General features: G+C 47.1%; 1 protein-coding gene across 1 annotated transcript in view; it reads left to right on the forward strand.

The window, feature by feature from the left end:
• Positions 1-5,215: 5,215 nt before the first annotated feature.
• The window catches only part of LOC309548519 (beta-1,4-galactosyltransferase 1-like), a gene marked incomplete at its 3' end in the record, with an annotated part of 52,291 nt that continues 39,172 nt past the window's right edge, over positions 5,216-18,334 (forward strand). The window contains exon 1 of the mRNA XM_082248482.1: positions 5,216-5,442. Coding sequence (XP_082104608.1) covers positions 5,239-5,442 — 204 coding nt within the window. The 5' untranslated portion in view covers positions 5,216-5,238. The remainder of the gene's footprint in view (positions 5,443-18,334) is intronic.

Consider the following 18,334-nt stretch of genomic DNA (forward strand, 5'->3'; position numbering starts at 1 on the left):
ATCCTAGGCTATCCAGATTACCAGCAGCCATTTCATCTCTACACAGATGCTAGTAAAAAAGGTCTGGGAGCTGTCCTGTCGCAAGTACAAGAAGGTAAAGAAAGAGTAATTTCCTACGCTAGTAGATCTCTTAGAGGTACTGAAAGAAATTACCAAAACTATAGTTCCTTCAAATTGGAATTCCTCGCACTCGTGTGGGCTGTTACAGAAAAATTTAAAGATTACCTTGCCGCAACACCATTTGTAGCCTTCACAGATAACAACCCGCTAGCACATCTTAATACCGCTAAGTTGGGAGCATTGGAACAAAGATGGGCCTCACGCCTAGCAAACTACGATTTCACCATAAAATACAGAACAGGAAAAGCAAATGAAAATGCGGATGCATTATTCCGTCTGCCTACCCAAGAAGACCCTACTACACAGGAAGATGTTTGGGAAGAGGTAGAAATGCCAGCTTTTTACAAAAATGTTGCCCAACAAGTCATTATCACCATCAAAGGAAGAAAAGTTCTTAACCTTCAACAACAAGTGGATCCAAGATCCCAAGTGGACAAAGAAAAGTGGATCAAGCTGCAAAATGAAAGCAGAGTGTTGGGAGAACTGCAAGATTTCTTCACCAGCGGAAGAACACCTGAAAGAATTCGCAGAAGAAATGCTGATCCAGAATTGTCAAAACTTTGGAGACACAGAAAACATCTCTTCCTACGGAAGGGCCTACTATTAAGAAGAACTTTAGACCCAATTACCTGGGATCGTCTATACCAAATCTTAATACCACGCTGAGATGCAAGAATCATTCTTGAGATGTATCATGATCAATCAGGACACTTTGGCGTGCAGAAGACAGAAGCTACCATCCGTAGAAGATTCTATTGGATTGGGATGAGAGGAGACATTGAAAAGTGGTGTCGAGAATGTTCCACCTGTGCTGTTGGAAGAAGTGAAAAAAATGACCAAAAAGCACCCCTACATCCCATTGTAAGCCGAACACCGCTAGAAATAGTTGCAATTGACCATGTAAAGCTGGAACCAAGTCGCTCAGGTTACACATACGCCATGACCATCATTGATCATTATACCAAATTTGTTGTAGCCGTACCTGTCAAGGACTTGACCGCTAAAACAACTGCAGATGCTTTCTGGAAACATTTCCTATTGCCATATGGATGCCCAGAAAGAATGCTTACAGATCAGGGATCTGCCTTTGAGTCGCAACTCTTCAAAGAACTGTGTACACTTCACAATTGCCAGAAAATCAGGACCACAGCCTACCACCCCCAAGGGAATGGACTTTGCGAGAAAATGAACCAAACTTTAATTGAGCTGTTAAGAGCAGTACCACCTGCTACAAGAAGTGATTGGCCTACTCTATTGCCTCAATTGATGTACACCTACAATAACACCATTTACTGTTCTACTGGATATACACCTTACTATCTCATGTTTGGCCGACAAGGTAAACTACCTGCTGACCATACTTTGGGCGTACAAGTGCCTGATGCAATTAACCCTCTACCAAAGACTGATTGGGTGAGTGAGCACCAAAGACGTTTAATTGATGCACAAGAAATTGTTCAACATCGCATGGAACATGCTCATGAAAAGCAACAAAAAGATTATAACCAATCTGCCAAAGCAGAACCTCTCAAAATTGGTGACCATGTGTGGTTAAAAAACAACCATCGCACCAGCAAGTTAGATAGCAAATGGGAGAGAGAACCTTACACCATTACAGCTATTCTCAATCCAGAGACTCATACTTATGAGATCACTAAAGAAAACAAATCAGTACAGTAGTACATCGCAATCGCCTTAAAGAGGAAGTAAACCCTCCTCAGGAAGTTGTACCTATAGGTATGCCTATATTAAGGCTTACCTATAGGTACTGTAAATATCTCCTAAACATGTACGGTTTAGGAGATATTTACCTTTAATGCAGCCAGTGACGTCACGCCGCGATCCCGGAAGACGGGCGACTATACATGTCGCCCGTCATACAGGTAAGCGGACGGCACGGCGGGGGCTCGTTCTAAGGTAAGTATTTCATAATGAGCTAGTATGCGATGCATACTAGCTCATTATGGGTTTCTCTTTCAGGATGTAAAGAAGATAAAAAAAAAATTTTCTCGGTGTACAACCTCTTTAAGTTATGTCTCAAGGAAAGTACTCAAGAAGAAACTCTTCAAGAAGAAGCTGTCCAAGAGGAAACACAATCCATAGAACCAGAGCCTACAAAATATTCTGATTCAGAGAATCCACTACAGTCTTTTGGAAAAGCATTATTAGACTCTGATCCTTTACAATGGTTCCTTACACCGTGGCTCAATATCTTAGTGCCTGCCAAGACCAATACAACCGCACTTCAACCAGAGGAGCTATCTCAAGAAGTGTCTACTACAGCTCAAGAGACACCAAGTTCCCTTGACACAAGGCCTGTAGAAACTCAGCTGCTACGAAGATCCGACAGGACTACGAGAGGACAACCACCTGTCCGTTATAAGGATTTCCTGCACCAGCAGTCGAGAAGACAACTACCAGCCCTGCCATCTCATCGTTGAATGCGTCCTTACATCTTCTGAAGTTCCAGAGTGAGAAGAAGACTTACTTGTGATATCATGTTCATTTCCTTTAAAGGACTTTTTAAAAGGACTACTTACCTACAGTTTTGCAACGTTCAAGCCTGCACCCGGAGATAGACTTTAGCGTACCTGAGCCTCCGTGATATTCTTCTGTTGACATTTTCCTGTGCCCAGGGAACGGACTCATACCCTATGAGCCTCCTGAGATGTTATTTTTGTTTTGTTTTTCCTTTTTCCATCTCATCGTGGACTATTCTGGTTTTGCCATATATCACCAGTCTTCAGAGGAAAAACTACACCCCTTTTTGACACATTTCGTTGTTGCCTGAGATATGTTTGCCTTACCCATTTTACTTGCAGATACAAGAAGTACAAGAATGGGGTTATGTTATTTCCTATGCATGCATGCTTTTCCCTTTCTCTTATATCTTACAGGAAGACACAACATTGAGTCAAAAATGTGTCGAGGTCGACACACGTTTTACCATGGGGGTATGCAGCGTCCCACTCATGACACGTGGGAACTGCAAATGTATTTACTTCTTTGTCATCGCTATATTGCATGTCATTTTGCATTTGCCATTTGTTAATCCCTGTTCATAGGCTGGTCAAGTGTGCTTCATACTTCCCACCACAAGATGGGGATAGCACCACTTTGGGATATCTATCCCAGCTCAGGTTTATCTGTGGTCAGTTGTGCAGTTCAGGAAGTCAGTGTACAGGAGAGAAGCACCATGTAGAGGTTAGAGAAGGTCAGTCCTAAGAAGGGACAAATTGGAACTGCTTAAATCAAAGGGTAAAAGCCAACCAAACGACAGCAAAGACCTTTGAGAATAAAGGTGAAGGATTCCTTAGCCACTGGCAACCTCACCAAATTTCACTGGATTCTAAAGGGACCAGAAACAAGTAAGCATTATACTGAACCACAGCCTGAGTCAAGACCTACCAAAACCTATTAACAGTGGATCAGCAGAATTCCTCTATTTACCCAGAGACTGTATTCTATCTGGATGTTTATGCTGCAATCAAAACCAGTCACAGTAAAAGTTGTGAGTTGTATCCTACCACTGTCTACCTCATTCTTCACTATTGCTATTACAACTGGTTGTACCACCATTAACGGTACTGGCGTCACGACAAATACCATCAAGGGACCCAGCCACCACAAGCACTCTAAACACCCCTGTCATCACGGGCACCTCAACCACCATCTTGGCTGGCGTTTCCCTATCACAGAGCGTGCCCCGGAGGATTTCGTGCTGTCTTCCTCTTCACTGTGCGACCAGCCCAGGGAGGCTTTCTGCTAACCGTGAGTAAACCGATGAACTGTATTATTTCTGTCTCTCATCGGCCCACCGTGCACCTCACGTGTCGCCCCTGCGGTTCTGGCTCATCGCACATGTCCTTAGTCTGCTTGTCTTCAGCAAACTGTTTGCGGGCTTTCCTGTGCATCATCTTTAGAAGAGGCTTCCTTCTGGGACGACAGCCATGCAGGCCAATTTGATGCAGTGTGCAGCATATGGTCTGAGCACTGACAGGCTGACCCTCCACCCCTTCAACCTCTGCAGCAATGCTGGCAGCACTCATACCTCTATTTCTCAAAGACAACCACTGGATATGATGCTGAGCATGTGCACTCAACTTTTCTGGTCAACCATGGCGAGGTCTGTTCTGAGTGGAACCTGTCCTGGTTAACCACTGTATGGTCCTGGCCACCGTGTTACAGCTCAGTTTCAGGGTCTTGGCAATCTCTCTCATCTTTTTTGTAGAGCAATAATTCTTTTTTTCAGATCCTCAGAAAGTTCTTTGCCTTGTTGAACTTCCAGTGACCAGTATGGCAGAGTGAGAGCGATAACACCAAATTTAACACACCTGCTCCCCATTCACACCTGAGACCTTGTAACACTAGTGAGGGGAGGGGAAATGGGTAATTGGGCCCAATTTGGACATTTTCACTTAGGGGTGTACTCACTTTTGTTGCCAGCGGTTCAGACATTAATGGCTGTGTGTTGAGTTATTTTGAGGGGACAACACATTTACACTGTTATACAAGCTGTACACTCACTACTTTACATTGTAGCAAAGTGTCATTTCTTCAGTTTTGTCACATAAAAGATTTAAAAAATATTTAAAAAAATGTGAGGGGTGTACTCACTTTTGTGAGAAACTGTATATGTCTATGTACGGTATGTATGTGAGGGGTATTTTTATTTTTAACATTTTTATTTAATTTTTTTTAAACATTTTTACATTTCATGTTTATTACTGTCATAAAGGGGCTGATATATGGTAATATAAATTTAAGGACTGGTGCTCTTGATGGAACATCAGGGGTCAATTAAACCCCAGGTGTCTGTAGCCCATAGAGATCAAGAGCACAAAGTCTCTATTCTTCTGCTTACCTGTCCACAGCTGTCTGGACTTTGACGGCTCTGAGCCTGTAAGTTACCTTTTTTTATCTCCTGCTGAGACCAGGATTGCAGACACCAGGATTGCAGGACCTAGACACTTGCATATGTCATGTTATGGGTGATTCGGCTCTGATTCTCAGATATTAAATGTAACTTTGCAGGATATAATGATCTGCTCTAAGACTAACTTCAATATTTTTCTCCACCTTATTACAGGTCCTGTATTATTTACCCAGGGGGAGGACATGTCATTTTTACATACCATTTCAGAAAATCCAAACGTGCAGTTTGGAGGAAGAGCGATACCTCAAATTTGTAAGGCTCTGCAGAAAATTGCCATAATTATTCCATACCGTGATCGGGATTTCCATCTTAAAATGTGGCTGCATTACATGCATCCACTTCTACAAAAGCAGGAGGGAGAATATGCAGTATATGTGGTGGAACAGGTAACATTCATTTTTGCTTAATCTATACAAATGCCCTGATTTACTGAAAAAGAATGCAAGGTGAAGAGAAGGAAAACTAGGTCTAATAATGATCATAAAAAGTGTTGCGCTATTCAAACAATACAGTGCATCAAAACATCACATTCACATCACACATAGAAAGTCCAAAAATAGTGATGATTTAAGCCCCGTACACACGTACCGATCGTCGGCCGAACGATCAGCCGTCTTTTTCCAGGGCTGTCGTGTCTGTTGAAAACTGCAAAAGACTGCACACTAATTTTGTCGGCCAACAACAGCCGACTGCAGAAGTGATGTCATGTGATGGTTTACTTTCCGTGTGTTTTTTCTTTTCTGAGCATGCCCAGTCTTGCAAATCTGCTGTCTGTCAGCCGAAATCTGTACTGACTGGCGAACAATCGGCCGTTCTGGTGTTGGCCAACAAAAATTTTAATGCTTGCACGACAGATTCTGTTCGGCCGAAAATGCGCTGTCGGCTGTCGGAAGCATCATACTAACAAGCCTACAATCGGCCAATCGGTCGTCGGCCGAATATTTACGGCCGACAATCGGTACGTGTGTACGGGGCATTAGGGAAAGGGTCCTCCTTTCCAAAGTGAAATCCCTCTACCTGGTGAATTCACTGCCACCACATATTTTATGCACAGGACTTTATGAATTGCAAATAACACCATTTTCTATATATATATATATATATATATATATATTTTTTTTTTTTTTTTTATATATATACAGTATATGTTGTGGAATTTTTCCTCAGGTACAAAATACCTGTTACCTGTTAGTCAGTGATACCAAATCAGACAATATATATAGCTATATATATAATGAAATCAGACAAGACTCAAGATGGCTGAATCATAGTGACCTGGTTTTATTACAGCAGGCAAGAGTTTAAATACACTAAATGACGTACAGAAAATGGGTTGTTACTAACATCTTTTGTCCAATCAAAGTTAACAACTAATTATGGTAAGCATAAGGTTAATCTATATTGTGATTCTCTGTCATCAGGGAATTTTCTTTGGTGACGATCATCGAAAAGTTTCCTAAGGGACTTTTATTAGAAGATATTATAAGTTCTGCGCTCAGCTGTCCAGACAGAGTTGATATTCTGAGAGATAGGGAATTTCCACTGTCTCGTCATCTGATATATTCTTAGCTTTTGCAAGCTCAGTGACACATGTAAAGAAATCAAAGTAAAATGAGATTAACTCGAAAGACATTTTGTTTAAGTCAACTATTTAAATGCCAGTCAAGGCATCCTGCCACGTCATATACATATATGTATTTTTATATATATATTTTTATTCATTCATTTTTACGCACAAGAATGTTTTTTATGCACAACCATGTTTATGTATTATCCTAAAAGTTGATGAATTTATATATGTTATAATCAGATAGGATGTATGCACAGAACAGGTGTTTAGTGGCAGCACTGTAATTTCTCTGATTAGTAATGGTGGGATACATATATATCGCACACAATGAGGCTTGTCTAGATTTAGGCTGGCCATACACTATACAATTTTCTTGTTCAACTTTCCTTTAGATTTACCAAAACCATGTAATATAGGGTCAAACCTAAACACTTTCAATTTGTATGCAGTCAGGCAGGCCCTTGCACTACGTAGTTTAAGGTAAATCTAAAGGAAATTGAATAAGAAAATTGTATAGTGTATGGCCAGCCTTAGGCTATGTATTTCAAGTTCCTTCCAGTTGCTGGGGTTCCACTACACCATCAAGGATAGCTCTACATGTTTCAACACCTAATCACTTCTTCAGGAGCCAATATTGCGTCTATTTGAGAAAAAGAAATAATAATGTATAGATGTTTTATGAGTACACAATTGATTGCAGACACAAAACAGATAGTTCATAGTTCATTTTTTAACATAATTCAACACTTACTGCTATTAAAAAACAGTTATGCGCTTGTTCCTGAGGTCAAAGAAGGGAGGCCCATATCAATTGCACAGTAAGTGTTGAGATATGGTAAAAAATGAACTATGAACTAACTTTTTTGTGTATGTAATCAATTGTGTACATATAGAAAATACATACCTTATTATTTATTTTCCTTATATAGGCACACTAATGGCTCCTGAAGAAGTGACAAGGTTGCAAAACATGTAGAGCTATCCTTGATGGTGTAGTAGAACCCCTCCACCTGGAGGAACTTGAAACACATTATCTACATTAGTGATGAGCTGAACACCCCCCGGTTCGGTTTGCACTAGAACACCGCGAACAGAGGAAAAGTCTGTTGGAACAAACGAACTCCATTGAAGTCTATGAGACTCGAACCTCGAAAATCAAACAGCCTCATTTTGAAGGCTTAAATGCAAGTTATTGCCCCAAAAAAGTGTATGGGGATCCGGGTCCTGACCTGGGGAACATGTAGCAATGAAAAAAAAGTTTTTAAAAACGATCGTTTTTAAAGGAGCACTGATTTACTGATTTTAATGAGGCTTAAAGTGAGACTATAAAAATTAAAAATTCCTTCAAATATCGTGCCTGGGGGGGTCCCCTGAATGTGCCTGTAACGTAGTGCATCTCTACGATGTATGTAGCCTGCAGCAGCTATACTGAAATTTCTAAAGCAAAAAATGTCATGTACAAATATACATACAAGTTTCAAATCGCATATACTTGTTATACGGGTGCAGAAAAATTGGGCCTTGGTTGTTAATGGTGCCTGAACACCTTAACTCCTCACGGTTACTCTTGCTGGGTGCCGGAACGGGCCCTGCTGCTAAAAAATCTATACAAATTTGAAATCGCATGTACTTGTCATACAGGTGCCAAAAATTGGGCCTTTGGAGTTGCTGGTGCCTGAACACCGTTACCAACCCCTCACATTTACTCTTGCTGGGTGCAGGAACGGGACCTGCTAGTATGAATTCCATGCAAATCTGAAATGGCATGTGCTATACAAGTGCCAAAAATTGGGCCTTTGCGGTAGGTGGTGCCTTAACACCGTAACCAAGGCCTCGCAGTTACTCTTGCTGGGTGCAGGAAGGGGACCTGCTGGTAAGAATTGCGTTGGAAAAAAAAAAGAATTGCATGCAAATTTGAAATCGCATGTGCTATACAAGTGCCAAAAATTGGGTCTTTGCGTTAGATGGTGTCTAAACACCGTAACCAAGGCCTCGCAGTTACTCCTGCTGGGTGCAAGAACGGGACCTGCTGGTAAGAATTCCATGCAAATTTGAAATCGCGTGTGCTATACAAGTGCCAAAAAGTGGGCCTTTGCGGTAGAAGGTTCCTGAACACCGTAACCAAGGCCTCGCAGATACTCTTGCTGGGTGCAGGAATGGGACCTGCTGGTAATATGAAATCGCATGTGCTATACAAGTGCCAAAAATTTGGCCTTTGCTGTAGGTGGTGCCTGAACACAATAACAAAGGGCTCGCAGTTACTCATGCTGGGTGCAGGAACAGGACCGGCTGGTTAGAATTCAATGCAAATTTGAAATCGCATGTGCTACACAGGTGCCAAATATTGGGCCTTTGTGGTAGGTGGTGCCTGAACACCATAACCAAGGCCTCGCAGTTACTATTGCTGGGTGCAGGAATGGGACCTGCTGGTAAGAATTCCATGCAAATGTGAAATCGCATGTGTTATAAAAGTGCCAAAAATTGGGCCTTTGTGGAAGGTGGTGCCTGAACACCGTAACCAAGACCTCGCAGTTTCTCTTGCTGGGTGCAGGAATGGGACCTGCTGGTAAAAATTCCATGCAAATTTGAAATTGCATGTGTTACACAGGTATCATGTACCTGGTGCTGGAGGCCAATGGAGAGAGAGGGCTTCCCTTGCGGCTAAGTTCCAGACCCCCCTGAGGATGAAAACAGGAGAGGTCAGGCCCAAAGTAGCACGGGTCACCTGCTGGACTGTGTGCAGAAGGATCCAGAGTACAGCTGGAGTGCTGGAGTGGAATCAGCAGACAGGTGGTGCCCGTGAGGTGTTTGCAGGACTTGGATAATGCTGAGACTGGAACGTGGTCAGGTGGATAGCCATGATCAGGAGCCAGGTGGATATCAGAGCAAGCGTAGTCAGGTGGATAGCCAAGATCAGGAGCCAGGTGGATGTCAGAGCAAGCATAGTCGAGGTCAAACACAGGAAGCAATCAGGAGACAGGTCAAGGACAAGCCGGGTCGGTAACAGGAAACAGGAACTGGAATATCACAAGGATAACACACTGGAGGAGCCGAAGATCAACCAGCAACTAAAATTACTGGCAGGCTTCCTTATATAGGCCCAGGTAAATTGCTGGTAGTGCTGCTGGGTCCTAAAGTCCTTCTCCTGCTAAGTTGCTGATAGCGCTGCTGGGTCCTAGAGCCCTTCTCCTGGTGTTTGTGCCCTGACAGTGCCCCCCCCCCCGACGGGCAGCCTCCGGATGCCCATTTGGGCAATTTTTTTCTGGGTGTTTGTCCTGAAACTCTTGGAGGAGTCTGGGGGCATGTACATTGGCTTCAGGTTCCCATGAGCTTTCTTTGGGTGGATACCCTTTCCATTTAATTAAGAACTGGGTTTGTCTCCCTCGCTTCCTGCAGTCCAGGATTGCTTCCACCTCGAATTCTGTGTTCTCACCAATCGTCACTGGCGGCGGAGGTGGCTCCGCTCTCCCTGGAAATGGATCTGGAACAGTTGGTTTAAGCAAGGAGGTGTGAAAAACCGGATGGTGTCATGGTCTTACCTTCTTGCTGTTCTCCTTCGTTTGACATGTGCTGGCGGCCATCTTGGTTTCTGGGTTTCTTGTAGCCTCCCACCCTGCGGCTCCTCCTTCCCACTGGGAGGAGCTGGATACCTAGCTCATATATATAGGAGGTCTGTGGCTTCAGTTCCCTGCTTGGTCCTCCTGTGTTCACATGCTACTAAGACTGCTGCTACTTCTGGTTCCTGTTCCTGGCTTCGTCTGACTACCCTGCTGGTTCCTGATCCTGGCTTCGTCTGACTACCCTGCTGGTTCCTGATCCTGGCTTCGTCTGACTACCCTGCTGGTTCCTGACCCCTGGCTTCGCAAAGACTCTGCATCGGTTTCGCCATCCGTTTGGACTTTTGCTTTATAGCTTGTTTTTCAATAAAGCTTTCTTATTTTCACTTATCTGTTGTTGTACGTCTGGTTCATGGTTCCGTGACATTAGGACCAAGCCATGAATTCTGACGGTACAGGGCCATCCTCGCTACCCACGCTGGTTGCCAGACTTGATCAGCAGGATCACCTGTTGGGTCGGTTCGCCGTGGCGTTGCAAACCCTGCTTGAACGCACGGTACCACAGGCCACAAATTCTGACGGTGCAGGGCCATCCTCACTACCCACGCTGGTTGCCAGACTTGATCAGCAGGATCACCTGTTGGGTCAGTTCGCCGTGGCGTTGCAAACCCTGCTTGAACGCACGGTTCATTTCGCTCCCGTTGCCGATGGGTCGGTTGTCGCTCCTGGGTCCGCTCCTACTGCCGCTCCGGTTGTTGCGCCAGAGTCTACCCCGACACCTGTTGTTGCGCCTGCGGTGTTTCGGGGTATGTCCGGTTCTGCCCCCCTTCCACAGCGCTTTGGGGGAGAGCCAACTCAGTGCCGAGGTTTCCTTAACCAGGTGGGCATTTATTTCGAGTTGCTGCCACATGCCTTTCCTACTGAGAGATCAAACGTGGGCTTCTTAATCTCGCTGCTCTCGGACAAGGCCTTGGCCTGGGCCAGCCCTTTATGGGAGAACAACAATCCGGTGGTTGCCGAGTTTTCCGGTTTTGTTGCTTCTCTTCGGAAGGTATTCGATGTGCCGGCTCGTGCTGCCTCTGCTGCGAAGCTCCTTATGTCCATCAGACAGGGTTCACGATCCATAGCTGAATACGCCATTGAGTTTCGTACCCTGGCAGCAGAGGTGGGCTGGAATAATGAGGCTCTGGTCGCTGCTTTCTCTCATGGTCTCTCGGATGCCTTGAAGGATGAGGTTGCAGCTAAGGACCTACCAGTGGAGCTCGAGTCTCTTATTTCTTTCCTGATTTTGATTGACACCAGACTCAGGGAGAGACCTTCCTTTAAGGAGAGTCTGCGGAGGCCTCCTAACAGATTGGCGCCTACCTTTGTTGTCCCACCCGTGCCTCCCTCTCCTCCCACGCCTCCTGGGGATGACTTGTCTGGGGGTGAACCCATGCAGCTGGGGTTTGCTCGCCTGTCCGAGGGGGAGAGGGTACTCCGGAGACGCGAGGGCCGATGCCTGTACTGTGGTCTCGGTGGGCATTTTCGGTTGGCATGTCCGAACCGTCCGGGAAACGCTCGCACCTGAGATCCTGTCGGGGGCAGATCTTGGGTGGAGTCTCCTCGTCCCCGGTTTCCCGTGTTGACAAACCACTGATCACTGTTGTCCTTTCCTGGGTCGGGGGCTCGGTGACGACCCAGGCGTTGGTGGACTCTGGTGCTGGTGGTTTGTTCATTGATAGTGTGTTCGCTGCCGCCAATTCCATTCCTCTGCAGGCTCGAGGTTCTCCTCTGGCTCTTGAGGCGATAGACGGCAGACCCCTTCTGCCGCCACACGTGACTCATGAGACCCTTCCAGTGGGGTTAGCCATTGGTGCCGTCCACAGAGAGTCGGTCTGCTTCCAGGTTATTTCGTCTCCACACTACTCGGTGGTCTTGGGGTACCCCTGGCTCCAGAAGCATAATCCGATTTTCGATTGGAGATCGGCCGAGATCCTCTCGTGGTCACCGCAGTGTGGGGCTAGTTGCATCCATGGGCCTGTCAAGTTGCTGTGTACTTCCTCGGACTCTCTGTTGCCCCCTGAATACGAGGAGTACCGGGATGTATTCGATAAGGTGCGCGCGGTTGCCCTACCTCCGCACCGCCCATACGATTGTGCCATCGAGTTACAATCTGGTGCCGTTCCTCCTCGTGGCAAAGTCTATCCACTGTCGGTAGCGGAGAATGAGGCCATGGAGGAGTACGTGAGGGAGGCGCTTTCACGTGGACACATTCGCAAATCCTCGTCCCCGGCAGGGGCTGGATTTTTCTTTGTGAAAAAGAAGGGCGGTGAGTTGAGGCCTTGCATCGATTACAGGGGTCTCAATCGCATCACGATCAAGAACGCTTACCCGATACCCTTGATTTCCGAGCTGTTCGATCGCCTTAAAGGGGCCACGGTCTTTACCAAACTCGACCTGAGGGCGGCATATAACCTCGTAAGGATCAAGGCGGGCGATGAGTGGAAGACCGCGTTTAACACCAGGACCGGTCATTATGAATCCTTGGTTATGCCCTTTGGGCTGTGCAATGCGCCCGCAGTCTTTCAGGAATTCATCAACGATGTTTTCCGTGACCTGTTGCAGCAGTGTGTGGTGGTCTACCTGGATGACATCTTGATATATTCTGAGTCCATGGAGACCCACATTCTGGATGTCAAACGAGTGTTGCAACGGTTACGAGAGAACAAGCTGTTCGGTAAGCTTGAGAATTGCGAATTTCACCGATCCCAGGTAACCTTCTTAGGTTACATCATTTCCGCTGAGGGGTTCTACATGTCTTACAGTGGCCCCAGCCCAGTGGTCTTCACTCCCTGCAGCGCTTTTTGGGCTTCGCCAATTATTATCGGAAGTTCATCAGGGACTTTTCCATGCTAGCCAAGCCTCTCACGGATCTGACCAGGAAGGGCAGTAATTCCCAGGTCTGGCCGCCCGAGGCCATCCGAGCTTTTGAGGCTCTAAAGTCCGCCTTTGTGTCGGCTCCGATTCTGTCGCATCCCAACCCTGGGTTGCCCTTTGTCCTCGAGGTGGACGCGTCTGAGACGGGAGTAGGCGCCCTTCTGTCTCAGCGTAGAACACCAGAGGGTCCTCTGCTTCCTTGTGGGTTTTACTCCCGGAAACTGTCTTCCGCGGAGTGCAACTACCAGATTGGTGACAGGGAGTTATTGGCCATCGTGCAGGCTCTTAAAGAATGGAGGCACTTGCTCGAGGGTTCGGTGGTTCCGGTCCTCATCCTGACGGACCACAAGAATCTGACCTACCTCTCTGAGGCCAAGAGATTGACACCACGTCAGGCCAGATGGGCTCTGTTCTTGTCACGTTTTAATTACGTGGTCTCCTACCTACCCGGTTCCAAGAACATCAGGGCTGATGCCTTATCACGGCAGTACTCCGACCTGTCCAGGGAGGAGTCGATTCCGACTTCGGTCATACCTCCGAATCAGATCCTGGCTGCCATTCGCACCAGCCTGACCTCTCCCCTGGGTGAGCAGATTTTGGCGGCTCAATCTGGTGCTCCCTCTGGGAGACCCAACGGCAGATGTTTTGTGCCTGAGGAGTTGCGCACTCGGTTGTTGCGAACCTACCATAACTCCAAGACCGCGGGGCATCCTGGAAAGAATCAGCTGTCCTGGGCTGTTTCACGTCTGTTCTGGTGGCCTTCCCTACGTTCCGACATCGCCGCATATGTAGCGGCATGCTCCGTTTGTGCCCAGAGTAAGTCCCCTCGGCACCTTCCGTTGGGCCTTCTGCAACCCTTAGCCACCGGGGAGCGCCCATGGTCACACCTGGGGATGGATTTCATTGTGGACCTCCCTGCATCCCGAGGCCATACGGTCATTCTCATGATTGTGGATCGGTTTTCCAAAATGTGTCACTGTGTTCCTCTCAAGAAGTTACCCTCTGCACAGGAGTTGGCCACGATTTTTGCCAGGGAGGTCTTCCGGTTGCACGGTTTGCCCAAGGAGATTGTGTCGGATCGGGGGAGTCAGTTTGTGTCCAGGTTCTGGCGCGCCTTTTGCTCCCAGTTGGGGATTCATCTCTCCTTCTCCTCGGCCTACCACCCTCAGTCCAATGGGGCCGCAGAACGTTCCAATCAGGCCTTGGAGCAATTCCTTCGTTGCTATGTCTCCGATCACCAAGACAATTGGGTTGACCTCCTGCCTTGGGCTGAGTTTGCCAGGAACACGGCGGTGAACTCTTCCTCTGGGACGTCTCCCTTCATGGCCAACTATGGGTTCCAACCTGCCGTGTTACCGGAGGTATTCTCTCCCCAGGATATTCCGGCTGTGGAGGATCACCTTTCCGTCCTACGTGCTTCTTGGGTACAGATCCAGAAGTCCCTTGAGGTCTCTGCGCAGCACCAGAGACTCCAGGCTGATCGCAGACGAGCGCCTGCTCCTTCCTACCAGGCCGGAGACCGTGTATGGTTGTCCACCCGCAACCTCAACCTTCGAGTGCCCACTCCCAAGCTGGCGCCTCGCTTTGTTGGTCCCTTCCGAGTGCTTCGCAGGGTAAACCCGGTAGCCTATGCCCTTGCGCTTCCTCCTGGCATGCGGATCTCCAACGTGTTTCATGTCTCCCTGTTGAAGCCTCTGGTGTGTAATCGTTTCACTTCCTCGGTTCCTCGGCCTCGTCCGGTCCGAGTGGGCAATCGTGAGGAGTATGAGGTGAGCAATATCCTGGACTCACGCCTGGTCCGCGGTCGGGTGCAGTTTTTGGTTCATTGGCGTGGTTATGGTCCAGAGGAGCGTTCCTGGGTTCCCTCCGCAGATGTCCATGCTCCTGCCTTGCTCCGAGCCTTCCACGCACGCTTCCCTCAGAAACCGTTCTTTACTCCGCGGAGGAGGGGCCCTTGAGGGGGAGGTACTGTCATGGTCTTACCTTCTTGCTGTTCTCCTTCGTTTGACATGTGCTGGCGGCCATCTTGGTTTCTGGGTTTCTTGTAGCCTCCCACCCTGCGGCTCCTCCTTCCCACTGGGAGGAGCTGGATACCTAGCTCATATATATAGGAGGTCTGTGGCTTCAGTTCCCTGCTTGGTCCTCCTGTGTTCACATGCTACTAAGACTGCTGCTACTTCTGGTTCCTGTTCCTGGCTTCGTCTGACTACCCTGCTGGTTCCTGATCCTGGCTTCGTCTGACTACCCTGCTGGTTCCTGATCCTGGCTTCGTCTGACTACCCTGCTGGTTCCTGACCCCTGGCTTCGCAAAGACTCTTCATCGGTTTCGCCATCCGTTTGGACTTTTGCTTTATAGCTTGTTTTTCAATAAAGCTTTCTTATTTTCACTTATCTGTTGTTGTACGTCTGGTTCATGGTTCCGTGACAGATGGATCCTATATGAGTCAGGCAAAGATAGTTCGTAAGCCACTGGGTTAATTTCCTGTTTGATCTGAAAGGGCCCAATATACCTTGGCCCTAGCTTCCGTGAAGGGCAGGCCAATTTCAGATTGGCAGTAGACAGCCACACTTTGTCCCCAACCTTGAAGGAAGGATTTCCCCTCCGTTTCCGATCAAAGTGTTTTTTGTAATCCACTTGGGCTTTCTGTATGGACTCCCGGAGGACCTGATAATTGTTTTGAATGAAAACAAGTCTGTCCTGCAAGGTGGGTACTGAAGTTTCAGGCATAATTTCAGGCAGGGCAGCAGGGTGGAATCCATAATTAGCCCAGAATGGGGACTGGTTTGTAGCAGAATGGACAGAATTATTACAGGCAAATTCCGCCAGTGGAAGCAGGGATGCCCAGTCATCTTGGGAAAAAGCTGAAAAGCATCGGAGGTATTGCTCGAGGGTTTGGTTAGTGCGTTCTGTTTGCCCATTACTTTGGGGATGGTAGGCAGATGATAGGCAGAGTTCCACTTCCAAGGCTTTACAAAGGGCTCTCTAAAACCTAGAGGTGAATTGCACCCCCCGATCTAAAACAATGTTCTTTGGTAGTCCATGAAGTCTTATGATCTCCTTGATAAACATGTGAGCGGTTTCTGCTGCAGAGGGAGTACCAATCATTGGTATGAAGTGGGCCATTTTTGATAATCGGTCTACCACGACCAGGATGGTCGTGAATCTTTCAGAGGGAGGAAGATCAACAATAAAATCCATTGAAATCATTTCCCAGGGGCGATTAGGGATAGGCAAGGGTCTTAATAACCCCCAGGCTTTGACTTTGTCGCTTTTGCTACGTAGACAAATCGTGCATGACTTGATGTAGGATCTACAGTCCCGACTGAGGTTAGGCCACCAAAAGGACCGCTGAATGAGCTCGTTAGTTTTACGGGCCCCAAAGTGCCCTGCAAGTTGGTGGTCGTGGAATGCCCTGAGAACCAGAGACCTAGCTTCTTGAGGTACAAAGATTTTGTCTTGGTGCCAAAGTAATCCACCCTGCCTCCTTAACGAGTCATGTTCGGATTCGGGGCACGATACAGAAGCTTGTTCAATGGATGCCTTTAGGTTGGGTTGAATCAGCAAAAAATTTTGGGCAGATAAGTTAGTGCTTGGAGGAGCACATTCAGTAGATTCGGGGAACATCCTGGACAAGGCATCGTCTTTCCCATTTTTAGAACCTGGGCGGTATGTCAAGTGGAAATTAAATCTCGAAAAGAATAAGGCCCACCTGGCATGTCGAGGTCTTAGGCGTTTTGCAGATCTTAAATATTCCAAATTTTTGTGATCTGTGAAGATCATAATTGGATGGTTAGCGGCCTCCAGCAGGTACCTCCATTATTCGAGAGCGACTTTAATTGCCAGGAGTTCTCTGTCACCCACATCATAGTTTCTTTCGGCCTGATTCAGCTTCCTGGAGCAAAAGGCTACTGGGTGAAGCAGGGCCTTTGGGCCCTGACGCTGAGAGAGCACGGCTCCTGTAGCTACTTCGGATGCGTCCACCTCAAGGACAAAGGGAAGAGCTTGGTCAGGATGTTGCAACACGGGAGCAGAGGTGAAGAGAGCCTTCAGTTTTTTGAAAGCCGCTTGAGAATCTTGGTTCCAGGAGAAGCGTGAGTGCAGGCGAGTGAGCTGGGTGATCGGGGCAATAATAGTCGAGAAATTCCGAATACATTTCCTATAAAAATTAGCAAAGCCCAAGAACCTCTGGACCCCTTTCTTTTTAGAAGGTGCAGACCACTCCAAGATTGCTGATACCTTCTGGGGATCCATGGAAATCCCTTTCGTGGAGATTATGAGTCCTAAGAACAGGATAGATTGTTTCTCGAACTCATACTTTTCTGCTTTAGCATATAAGCCATGGGTTCTTAAGGTCTTTAACACTTTTCTGACGTGCTCTCGATGGAGTTCAAGCGAGGCTGGGAAAATTAGTATGTCGTCCAGATAGACGATTAAGAACAAGTCAAGGTATTCTCTGAAAATATCATTCACAAAATGTTGGAATGTTGCGGGGGCATTACATAGCCCGAAAGGCATCACTAGGTACTCAAAGTGACCAAAGCGTGTTCGGAAGACGGTCTTCCACTCATCACCTTCCCTAATACGAACCAGGTTATAGGCCCCCCGTAAGTCCAACTTTGTGAAAACCTGGGCTGTTCGGAATCTTTGGAATAACTCGGGGACGAGAGGGAGTGGGTATCTGTTCTTGATAGTAATTTTATTAAGGTCCCTATAATCAATACATGGTCTGAGAGAACGATCCTTCTTCTCGACAAAGAAAATGCCGGCTCCAGCAGGTGAAGAGGAAGGGCGGATGAATACTTTGGCAAGGTTTTTATCTATATATTGTCGGAGGGTCTCCAGCTCCAGCTCGGATAAAGGAAAGATGCGCCCGAAGGGTACTTCTGCTCCAGGTAGCAACTCAATTGGGCAGTCGTAGGACCGATGTGGGGGCAAGGCATCGGCACCTCTTTTGTCAAACACATCAAGGAAGTCAAGGTAGACTGAAGGAACAGCATGACAGGGATCCGAGGTAGGTTGAATGGAGAGACACACTGAAGAGTTGACAGGCGTGGGGACACCACAGTGTTGATGACAGTAGGAAGATGAGAAGATAATTTCTCCCTTGGGCCAGTCAATTTGCGGGTTGTGGGCCCGTAGCCAGGGTATCTCTAGAATGGCTGGGAATATAGGAGACCTGATGACATCAAAGTGAAGGAATTCCCGATGGCCTGCTTCTGTTGTGGCAAGGA

The sequence above is a fragment of the Pelophylax lessonae genome (assembly GCF_965119305.1).
Source record: "Pelophylax lessonae genome assembly, chromosome: 1".
Lineage (NCBI taxonomy): Eukaryota > Metazoa > Chordata > Amphibia > Anura > Ranidae > Pelophylax > Pelophylax lessonae.